General features: G+C 53.0%; 2 protein-coding genes across 2 annotated transcripts; one reads left to right on the top strand and one right to left on the bottom strand.

Moving 5' to 3' along the window:
* Positions 1-1,112: 1,112 nt before the first annotated feature.
* LOC147847750 (uncharacterized) lies at positions 1,113-1,547 on the top strand. The gene has a single exon (XM_087338863.1). It carries the CDS (start codon positions 1,113-1,115, stop codon positions 1,545-1,547), a length of 435 nt encoding a protein of 144 aa, XP_087194989.1.
* Positions 1,548-4,406: 2,859 nt separating this feature from the next.
* Positions 4,407-6,168, bottom strand: LOC147847751 (putative glucan endo-1,3-beta-glucosidase btgC). Its single transcript, XM_087338864.1, has 2 exons — positions 5,658-6,168; positions 4,407-5,605 (listed from the first exon to the last, which is right to left on the bottom strand). Exons 1-2 carry the CDS (start codon positions 6,166-6,168, stop codon positions 4,407-4,409), a joined length of 1,710 nt encoding a protein of 569 aa, XP_087194990.1.
* Positions 6,169-11,763: the final 5,595 nt, after the last annotated feature.

The following is an 11,763-nucleotide window of genomic DNA, read 5'->3' on the forward strand; positions in this document are numbered from 1 at the left end:
TGATAGATCGGGGAGGGTAAATGATCATTGTGGCCAATCAGAAAGACCAGCGCCCTTTGGAGATCCCTGGGGCCTCGGGTGATGCTCACTGAAGGTCCAGGGGGACTCGATTCTACAGGGGGACTGTTGCAGGGGTCTAAGCGCCGAGTAACCACTGGTGGCGGGGCTGCTCTGGCCAATGAAAGACTCCTATCGAAGAGTGTCAGTGCCTTGCCGTCCTCCAGTCTTGGGACGAGATGGGATGCCGCGTGCTTGTCTTTTTGGTGTTTCCATCCTGATTTGTACATGTGTGCGCTTGGACACATATGAATGAGAATAAAAGAGAAGAAGGATGGAACTCCCGTTGCCGGCATCCGAGAGCGAGGCGGATCACATCACAGCTCGGCACATTTCTCTTCCAGGGCGTCTGCCAAAGAACCTCAGGTAATCCGAATCGAATGTCAGGAGGCTGTCCTGCACCACAACTTTACAGGTTCTTCCCTCGTAGGCACGTCCATCAATCAATAATATCGCCACTCGGGATATGGTGGCATTGGATAGAGTCGAGGCCGAGCACCAACAATAGTGTTGGTGAGGCAGCTGATCCATGTGTGGTAAATCGGCTCGTGTTACCCTACCTGTGTCATCAAATTACGTCCTCTCAGAGCAAAAGTGCGCAAGGAGCACCGGTCGCACTGTGCTGAGGGTATTTGCCATCCTCTCAAAGCACAGTGAACCTCAGGCTCATCTTGGAGTTTCTCTGCAGGCTGCACAGATGAATGTATGTGGCTGTGCATCTATTCAGCCACAGTGCGCCACACATTCATGATCCAGGTAACGTTATCCAGCTCCATTCTACAGTTCATACTTGTAGGAAACCAGCATCAAATTTAATCAAGAAGAACGAAAAAGACGAGAGAGGAAGAGGTATAAAATAGAAAGAAAGAATATGATACCTCAATTAGAAGAGTAACAGGTTTTCCTGAGAAAGGGAAGAGTTCACTTGACTGGTAACTGGCATATGCCATCACCACTGTCGCGACATGCACTTTCTTAAACTCATGCCTCCTGCTGGCCCACCAAAAATTCCCCACGACATCAGATTCACTCTCACAACTCCAAACCACATCACCATGGCGTCAACCTCAGCCGCCACAGACGACTGGACATTCGTCAAGCCCAAATCTCGCAAAAATGGCAAGAAGCAAGCAGTCAAGCCCCTCCCTGGCGCGCAAACACATGCCACCACATCTTCAAAGCCCAGAACCACTGGCCTGCGTTCTGTGGAGGAAATTGAGAGAGAATATGAGACTGTGAAGCAGAGATGGGAAGAAACCGGCTCGGCTGAGAAGCTGAGAGACTTCATGAGGAGAGAAAGGGCGAGGATAGGAAAGGGAAAGGTCTCGTCAGCCGTGTGCTTCGGGTTGGGGACGTTTGACCCCGAGGATGGGGCTTGGGGGCAGAAGAGGATGAGCTTTATCCAGCTCGCTGCGTTCCTCGTGATGGTGGAGGAGCTGAGTATGTCATCTTTCTTCCCCTCAGATATTTTGACCGCCACACAATACTGATAACAAGTGTAGAGACAGACGCGGATGATACGGATACGATCCAATGTGTCTTCCAGGATCCTATATGCACACAGTCCGACAAGGACTTTCTCTCAAAGATGGGCCACAAGGTTGTCGATGCCCCCGCCGGAATTGACTCTATCGATGAGAACTGCTTCTTCTACGCAATTCACCTGTACCGGCCCGTGTACGCCGCCGTAGTGCAGAAGGCGTTGCCCAAAATTTTTGTCGGCACTGATCTTGCCGAATGGGAAAAGTAGGTGTCAAGATTTCAGGATGAGGGACTCATTTGCTGACACGAAGATCTTGCACCCATGAAGCTTATGGAGAAAAGATACCACAAGACGACATTCCCTTGTGATACAGACGTTATCTTTCACGGAACCGTCATATACTCAAAGCCCGAGGATCAAAACACCGCCAAGTCACAAGACGGAAAGAACCCAGACAACACATCAAAATCCGCTATAACAGAAGAAAAGAAGACACAGAACTCTGTGGAGGAAGACCTGGCATCCAAACTCGCCGCCACCAAGATTGACTGAGGCCTTCGTCATCTCTCCTCTGCTCACCCGCAGTATACCTTGACACACTATCTCCCGGCCACTCTGCGCCGGGAGCATCCATCTCAACAAATCGGACACCGTCTCGACACTACGCTACCGAGGCACGACTTACACGGGGCGACGGGACTCCACCCAAACACCACGCCGCAAGTACACCGCGCCGAACTCGCGATATGTCAACCCGCGCACTGCCCGGCATTTCTCTGCACTTTTCAATTTCCAACATTTGGCATAAAAAATTTTTTCGCCTTCTGATTCATAGAATTCTGAGGTTCGCTCAAATTCTAACAAGCGCGCAGCGCTGGAAGAGCTTCACCGCTGGCCTCACTTCCATCGGGTTCTGTCAACTTAGTCCTGCACATCGGCCTCACCACCACTTTCCCATCTTCCAACCTCTGAGATCCTACATCTTCTAACTTTGTGCTACATCTCTCTTTTAAAGTTTTCAGCTGCACGTCTTCCGGGTCTCGACCTTTCTATCCGGTTGCTACTTCAACATCATCACAAGTGTGCATCTACTTTTACCCCAGCAGGATTTTAGAATCCTTGTCACATACTCAACCCAGCTGGCCACAACTCCATCCATCTCTCTCTCTACTTTCTCATTTGATTTCATCCTGGTCAAAAGCAGGAAAATGGCCTCCCTGTCCCCCTCTTCCTCCTTCGACATCCCCGAGCTCGACAACGAGGCCATGAAGCGCCTCCGCACAATCGAGTACCACTCCTTCTGGCAGCTCATCCAGCGCGTATCCAAGAAGCCAGAGTACACTGCTGCTGCAAACGACATCGGAAAGCGCCGCATCCTTGAGACGCACCTCGAACAGCTCAAGGTCAAACGGTACGGTCCACACACGTCCACTCGATCTTTTACTCTCACACACTCGCTCTTGAGTCTTTTCTTTTCTCCCGTCCTCGCAGAAACGCTGACTTCTTTGTGTGCGTGACAGTCGCCAAAACCGACTCTCAGTCGGCTGGGTCGATACAAACGTCATGCTCGACCGATACTTTGAAAAGCAAAAAAATCAGCACACACGACACTCTGCTTCTCTCGCAATCACCGCGGCCGGCGGGAATATGGCACTTCCGATCGGTCCTCATGCGACAGCTCCGCCAACCGCGCTTACGAGCTTGGATATCTTAAGGACGGCTTTCGGCAGACTGCCGCTCCAAGGAGGCGATTGGGCTGTGGGTTCGACGGGAGAGGGCGGGACTCTGGAGCCTGGGCTGAAGATGGAGCCTCTTGCGTTCCCTGAGATCGAATACGCAGGTACTACTGGGTTCAGCCTAGCAGGTGGCCCCGTGGGAGGGGTTGGGCTCGGGATCCAGGGTGAACCTCATCTTTTTGAGGGCGGAAATCCTGGCGGGCCAGGGTTCTCGCAAGCACAGTCGCCCTCTTCACCGATGATGAGTATCGAGGAGGTGCAGACGCCGCAGGCCGAGGAGCGGGAAGGACAGGACGATCACCACCGACACCATCGCCAGCATCAGCAGTCTCTGATGGATGGCTCCCGCAGGCTCGAGCGTTTGGAGGAGGATAACCGTCGATTGCAAGACATGGTTCGCCAGCTGCAGGAGCGGCTGGATCGTTTGGATAATCCCTCGCCGCCATCGGCGCGGTTTCCCTCAGCTGATTTCATTCTCATGGAGTGAAGGCGATCGACGAGCGGGTCGCCACAAGGTTGAGTGCGGTTGAGAAGGAGCAAGTGGCTGAAGGGACCGAATTTCGCACGCGTTATAAGTTGGTGATATCTGGGGCAGCATAATCTTTCGTTTTTGTGTTGAGAAGGATATACCCCGGTGGAGTAGCTGGAATATTGAGATTTGGAATGGCTTAGTTCTTGCTGGGCGTCCACGACGGAGCATGGCTTCAATACAACGGATATGAATTTCAGTACATTGCTGGGTCCATTATCAGGATTGCAAGAGTGAGGAGGTCTCATTCGTATATATCATAACCTTAATAATCTACCTAACTCTCACATCCCAAACTATCTACTCACCACCCACATCAAAGCACAAACACAAACCGTCATTTCCAAATACATATTCATCTCTCCCTTACAGGCTCTCCAAAATAATAAGTGATATCGCGCAAAAATAAAAGCTCATTAAAATAACAGTCATTCCAGCTCATGCGCTTCAAAATCGTCAGGCAGTGCCATGTTGCGTCGCGTAATAGGTAAAGACCGAGATGTAGGTCCCGAAGAACAAGAAAACAAAAACAAGAAACAGGATATCAAACCCGAAAATGAAACGCCGAAAGGCCCACGACTGACTCATTCCAGACTTGGTCTCATAGGCTGAAAGCAGCGATATTGTCCACCGACTGCCCAGAACAGTCCGGAATCTTGACGCCCTTCTTCAGCTCGCGGTTCACATCCATCAGCCCCCACTTGTCCTCCCATTCCTTGCCCTTCTCGTTGAAGCTCTCCTTCCACGGCTCATCGAAGCTGCTGAACCAAAAGTACTGCGTCTCGTTCTTCAATGCCGTACATACCCAGTCCTCCAACAGCTGGTTCAGCCCGTCGACGCCAGCCACGGCGCCTTTGGGGCAGGACGCTGCGCCGCCGCAGTTGGTGCCGCCGCCTGTGGGCCAGCCCACCTCAGCGATAATGTTCTTCCTCTTGTCCGCCTTCCAGTACGGCCTGTCCTGATCAGACCAGAAGTTGTAAGTCCAGTCAGCGGCGGTCTTGGAGGACTCGCCGGCAAAGAACGGATGAATGTTGGCCATAAGGTAGTCCGAGTCGTCTGCCAGCTCCGTAGTCCAATCGTCGCCGAGATCAGAAGTCGCCACAGGGAGATCAATGTTCTTCTTCTTCAGCTTGCTGCGGACATCATCGAGCACAGTGGCGAGCTCAGTGATCGTCATCTCCTGGCGGAAGATAATTTCGTTCGCGACGATAATGCCTTCAAAAGGGTCCTCGCCGTATTCGTCCAGCACATCCCACATCTGCTCCAGCTGGCGAGCATTGGTAGTCGAGTTATCGTCCTGCCACACACCCATCCAAACCTTCACGTCGTTCTTGAGGTCGAGCCGGTCGATGGCATGAAGCACCATCTGTGTCTGATTGCAATCCGTTCCGTAAAGGCGCACCTTGTTGGTCAGCTGGCTGAGGACAGCAATGTCGCGGGTAACGTTGTTCTGCGATGGCGGGTTGTGGATGCATTCCGGGTACTGCGTGTTCATGGGCGTGTAGTCCATCCCCGGGAAAACCTTGTGGAGGTCCTTGTTGTTCAGAAGCTTCTTGATCTCTGCGCTGCTCTTGCTCAGGTCACCGTTCTCTTCCATGTCGTCTTCGGCTGATTGTCCTTTGCGTCCCCCGCTAGAAGAGTCATCGGCACCCTTGAAGACAAGGCCGCCGAGAATGCCACCCACAATGGCACCAATGATGGCGACTGCTAGAGCAATGATGACAACCCACTTCCACTTTTTGCTCTTGGGTTTTGGCTTCTCACGTGCACTGCCAAGATCATATACGCCCTCGGAATCTCCTGCCATACAGTCAGTACCCTGTTCGATCAAACATGATGACGAAAGACGTACCTGCTCGAGCGGACATGTAACCGCCAGCGGCGGCGGCGCCTCCTGCTACCGTGGCCGCTGTTGCCCCACGCTTGCCCGCCCTGTCAGAGTTGTGCGAGCTCAGCATCGAGTTGCGGTTGCTCGGTCGGAAACCGTTGAGCCCGTCGTCGCCATCATCAACGACCTCATGAGGGTTGATTTCACCGAGCCTCGTCGTGGTGCCCCTCGGTGTCCTGAACGGGTCGTCGTACCCATCTCCGCGTTGACTCGGGGCTCGCGATCCGTAAGGAGAGCTTCCCACGGCCGCAAGATTATTGTATGAGTCGGCACGGCTCACCGGGCCCTGACTGTACCCATGGGGATCATATCCATACCCAGCAGAGCCGCCTGCAGCATAGGGGTCGTTATGGTTTCGCGATCGCTGCTGATGTTGTCCAGAGTGGTTGTTTGAAGCCGTGCGTGAAGGCGGAGGGGGGAGGCCAGTATGGCCATGATAGCCGTCGTGGTAGGCCTGGTTGGATGCATAGCCCATACCCGCAGGCGCGATTGGGGCGGCACTGTGACTGTCAATTACTTGGATATCCTCAACGCACTCAGGATAATGAGAGCAACATACGCTTGCTGTCGTCCCCGGCTCTGTTCTCTCTGCCCGGCCCCAGCATAGTAGGAGTTGTCGCCGTGTGGCGGTACGGACGGGGGGGCCCGGTCGTTATAATCATGCCTGTTCCCCGGGGATTCGTGGTATCCTCCATCATAGCCACTATTCTCTGGACGACCGTACGGTGCTGGTTCTTGTTGGTAACGAGAAGGCATGTCTGCCTCGGAATCGTGGTATGGAGAGCTCTGGTCCGAGTATTGGTGCGTTCGGGCCGTAGTGATTCATGCTGACTGCGGCGCGAGGCAGAGACGTCGTGACGTTCGATATGTTGCCTCTACCTCAGACAAGGCTCGTGGGTAACGCGAAGCCAGACGGGCAGGCCAGTAATTGGCGCAAACTGCTGCGAAAGTGGGAAATGGCTCAGGAAAAGGCGCGCACATGCGTAGACCGGTTTTTCTGGGCCCGACGTTGCGACAGGTAGATTGATCGGATCTGGACTCAAAGTCGCCACGTGAGTGGTCTATGGGTGACGAAAGCAGGGTGAGAAGCAGCAAACTGTTGGATCCAGTGTAGCAGAGACGCTTTGGACGCCGGATCAAGCGGTTTTGGGGTGCGAGAAAGGTCTCAGACGAACGAATGAGGTTATTTCCAAAGAGCGCGATGTGTCCAAGTTAGAGAACGAGCGAGCAGGTCGTCGAGGAGGACAAGGCGTAGTGACGAACCCCAGGATACGGATCGCGCTCAGGCCAAGATGGAGCGAAAGAGGTGGTCAGTACGACACAAAACAAAGAGCGCAGAGCGGCCCAAGACCAGCAGCGATTATAACAAGCAGAGGATATCGAGAGATGATCAGGGAGAATGGAGGCCTGGGGGAACAACGAGGAGGGAACACACAGACGGGGTGTTTCTATAGGGACAGTGCGTTTACAGAGTGCCCTCTGTGATGTCGTACTGGGCCAGCTAGTGCTGTGTTGGTTGGCCCCCAGGCGTAGACCCCTCGCTCACATCATAGCCCCGCTATTACAGGCACATTGTCGCGTGTGGATGGGCCCCCACAGACTCCGCCAGGGACTAGAGCCCGCTGGGGGCCGCTAGAATAGCAACCATCATTGACAGCCGGGGGGCCTCGTCATCTTCCCTAGCAACAGGACAGCAACCATCGCTCGTTTTTTTCTTCATCACGGAATATTGGACAACCTAAGCTCGTTGTTGTGTTTGTGTGATCATTGCTGGATGATCTGATCTGTGCCTGATTGCCAATGAAGCTGCTCGAGACTTCGTCTTGGATGGCTCTGGGGTCTTAGCGGCAGAGGCTTGGTCCAAACGCCATTGTCCCAAGTGCACAGCCTTCACGTGTCGCGATGGACGGTCAGACGCTACTGTCTTACCCTTCGTATTGCCCGAGTCGCCAACCCCTTGACCTCGTTCTCGAAGTCATTCGGACCGTCGGCACGAGCGCTACTTGTCTTGGTTGCACTTGACGTCTGGACGACATACGACCCGAGAGAGGCTAGTGCTGATACAACACCACCAGCGTCGTATGGCGTGGATGTCTGTTCATAGTGGATTCATCAATACTTGTGGTTCTACGCTCACAACAGTTTTGCAATCAAAGCAAAGGTCCCGTTTGTCTCGAGTTTCGCCAGGTGTCGCAACCTCATGTCCCTTACCACGCCCCCAATGCATTTACTTCGAGACATTGTTCAGTCAAATAACACACTTGACGCAAAGCTTTATTATGGGCATGGAAACTCAATTGTCCGACGTACCCATACAATGATCGAGGCTTTGGTCGATGTCATTACCTGTCTGCTATTTTTTTTTTCCCCTCAAATTGCTTTGATTTGAATCATCGCGGGTAATGGAAACCTTGTAATCCATAGGCCGCTGGGGCGACAATTCTTGCTGTTTGTAACTTGTGTGAGGGTTGGGGTTGGTTGAAGTTTCAACACGCAACTACCACACTGTGCTGTCTCTTCCCATGCAACTCTCCGGGGAACCAACCAAGGTAATTCAAGCAGATCTCGTGATCTCGCCAAGTACCACCGTATCCTCACATTGCGCAATATACGGTGTCTCGTATAGGACATCCAACGTGGAATGCGCACGTATCAGCCTCCTGGGCCATCGCTGCGCCACGCATTTTACGCAGCATGCAGGTCTCGTCTGAGGCGTCAATTAGTGAAAATTTGGCTTGGAAGACAATTCGAGTATCACTATCCAAATGAACAGCCCTTATCTCTTATAATGTTGTGTTCTTACAAATGCGAGCCCTGTCCCTGGCTGGGACTGGCGTGAAGTGCGGTATTCTTTTGAATCCGGCCCATGATTGACGTTCAACTTCCGTAATCAACGTCCATGCAGATCCTCCAAGTGTGGTATCATGGATCTTACCTGTCAAAGCGCCAAGCTTCAGACGCCAAACGGTTTGTCATGAAAGGCGGATCTGTGGGGTGATGACCAGCCGGGTCTTAAAGCCCAGCGGTGTTTGGCCTTTCAGCGTCGCTTTGGCGTTGTCTTGGGTCCAAATTCCATCACGTGACTTGTCAAGTGACAGCAAGCGCGAAGGACAGATCTTGACCCTGTGGACCGCTGGATGGTGTCAAAAGCGATAGCAGGGTTGCTGGTCGATTGCGACTACCACTCAAAAGTCATATTCTGTCAAAGCGAAGATAAAGCTTGACGGTTGGAGCTTTTGCCATCAAATTAAGCAGCTGCGGAAAGGCAACATGGGCACGAATCGTGCCCTGAACTGTTGACTGTGTCACTTAATGCTGATTCTTTCGCAAACGCCATGTCCGGACAACTCACACCCGCCGCGCAGTGACCTGACAGAATATTATGTGAAAGACTTAGATGAAAACCCCCGATATAGCGAGGTCCAATTCGATATGCGACACATTCTCGTTGTGAAGTCTTAAAAAACAGCAAGCAAACCTCCAGAGTTAGCTATAGGGTATGATCTCTACACGTCAAAGGTCGGAACCCCTAGGCCACGACCGACCGATATCTCTGGCCCAGGTATCGTTGAATATGGGGTCTCAACACTCCCCCTGAATCGATCGCAGGACCGTCTAGTCGCGGACTGAGATTCAAAAAGAGCCTTTTGTGAACAATCCTATAACATGCAATACTTATATCTGTGCACGCCTCCTCAGACTCCTGATTCGAACTCCTGACCTACGGGAAGCTGCATGCAACGCAATATGCGACCTCCACCACGCAATTGCTACCATATCGACTGGTCGTACTTTTGACCTAGGGGTTCCGTCGTTTGACACTACAAGGATGTTGCCCCACGTGCATCGCTTTCGCAATCCCAATCTGTCGACACCGACCGGAGCCTACTCTCCGTCCCTTCCCCACAAAGCATCATTATGCCTCCATCAACATCACGATTGCCTCTGATCCCCTCCGTCCTTCTGGATCACATCCGTGAGATACAGAAGGAATTTCGCACTTGGCGTCTGCAGAGATGGGGGTTGGAGGGGGTAAAGTGGTTCCTGGTCTAACTTCTGATGTCATGCTGGCTTCTATTGCAGCGGATGATTGACTTGGACCGTTGTCAACCCATCGAGAGCGCAGGACATCTCGGGGATCCAGGGGATATGGCAGGAGGTTGTTGGGATTGACGAGGGGATCTGACATCATGGCTAGATGATGTAATATTTGAGGCTCTACAGAGGACAGCCATAGATATAAGAATGTGACGAGACTACCTCCGTCAAGTCTCTTGTCTCTCCATCATCATAAACAAGTCCTCGACGTTCTCACACACCTACCCAATCCATAATCAGCTCCCGGGAGCCTTTACGCAAACTTTCTCTCTAAGAGAAGTCATATCAATACAACATCACCGAAATGTCTGCCAACCCGACGCGCGCACTTTGGCCAGGAAATTGGCAACCACATCAAGCCTTCTGAGCCCCTGATGAAGGGAGGAGTACGTAACTTTCCACGCCTAGTCTGAGGTCGCCAATATCATCATCTGAGGAACATCTGCTGACATCGCGTCCCAGCACGCCCTGGTGTCCTCGTTGGCAACGATAAGGTTCCTGAGTTCCACGCCGAACAGCACCCCGCCGGCACCGCTCCCCGGGAAAACACCTTCCAGCCTAACCCCCAGGGCGAGAACGCTGGTCCTACCGCCCGCCAGGCTGTTGATGCCTCTTCCACCCTCGGCGGTGCCACCTCCGCAGACGTCCACCAGGGTTTCGGTCACCCCGGCTTCCGGTCAGACCTCGCAAGAGATGCACGGCATTCACAAGAAGGATGGCAGTGGCCTCGAGGGCGTCGGTGCCAATCCCAGGGACCCCATCCACGACATGGGTGCAGACAGGCCGTATGAGACCAACAAGCGCTGGTAAGGGTGAGTCTCGGCGCAGAGGACTACCCTGGTGCTGAGGACAGGGAGCCTTGTGAGCGCTGAGCAGGTTGCTTCTGAGCGCAGATAAGCGATTTGTTTGGCACAAACAGAAGCCAAACAAATGGACCGCCTGGTCTTGCATGATGGCACGAACTTGTATACTAGCTTTTGGTCGCTTGTCATGCAGTTGAATATTAGCGATTGTCCCTTCAGAAAGTTTGTTACTGTGGATCGTGAAACTGGTGAGTGCGATGACAGGACACGGTTCAACTGGTGCAAACTCACAATAATGCACACTGCAGTGGAGCGCGCTCTCGTCGTGGTATTAAGCTCGGATACAGCTTGGGAAAGTCATTTCTGATTCAAAATTGAGCTTGACAACTATCTGAGACCGTCAATCAACGTGTCACGGCCTTGGGCTGAGCCGCTGAGGTGACATCGGTGCGGCTGAAAAAAAGTGCCCCAGCCTCAATCCAACATACATATACCCCCCCGCCGGTCTCCATATGCCGTCGTCGATCTCGTCCTGAACGGCTCGTGTCATGTCATTGCACAGCTGATGCGTGTGGTTTGCCACGTGCAATCGACAGATCTGATTCTTTGCGTTGACTTCAGCCCTGAATTTGCAGGCAGGCAGGCCCGAACCAGGTTGCGAGCTGGGGAATCCCGTACCGGATCGGCTTGCTATCTTGGCGCGTTGAATTCAGGATATGAAAACGTAAAGCTGCCGGTCGATCGGAGCGAACCCATCGGGCTGTGGCTCAAGTCGGAGGGCGATCACGCCACACGGGATCTTGGAGAAGTGAAGGCTGGGCTTGAGGTTGATGATTAACTTGACGATGATGCATCGTGAAAGCGTTCTGTGCATGCCTCAGGCCGAAACGGGACAGACGACAGGTGCGCATGCCTCAACGTGTCGCAACACCTGCCTAGAACGATCATAACTTGTCTGCACTCTGCACTCTTTCCCAAGAACCGGGTATCAGGAAAGCACGTGACTTTACATTGCGCAGAGCACCATGAAGCACAAACGGCCGAAACCTACCTCGTCCGCCTCCAGCTACTGCAATCCAATCTCCACCGTCGAGACTGCTGCAATGTAACAGTCGGACCCCGCCCCTGCTGCATGCCTGGACCAGGCTGGGTACTCGGACCGCGTCTTC

Source organism: Azolla caroliniana, unplaced genomic scaffold (genome assembly GCF_043228905.1).
Source record: "Azolla caroliniana isolate FFs.n. ecotype wild unplaced genomic scaffold, voAzoCaro1.0.p SCAF_701, whole genome shotgun sequence".
NCBI lineage: Eukaryota > Viridiplantae > Streptophyta > Polypodiopsida > Salviniales > Salviniaceae > Azolla > Azolla caroliniana.

What these genes read in the sequence shown, in the direction of transcription:
- LOC147847751 (XM_087338864.1), bottom strand. Translation starts at nt 6,168, where the DNA reads ATGGGCTATGCATCCAACCAGGCCTACCACGACGGCTATCATGGCCAT. An exon ending in TTACATGTCCGCTCGAGCAG is followed by an intron (nt 5,606 to 5,657) that starts GTACGTCTTTCG and finishes ACTGTATGGCAG; the next exon opens with GAGATTCCGAGGGCGTATAT.
- LOC147847750 (XM_087338863.1), top strand. Translation starts at nt 1,113, where the DNA reads ATGGCGTCAACCTCAGCCGCCACAGACGACTGGACATTCGTCAAGCCC.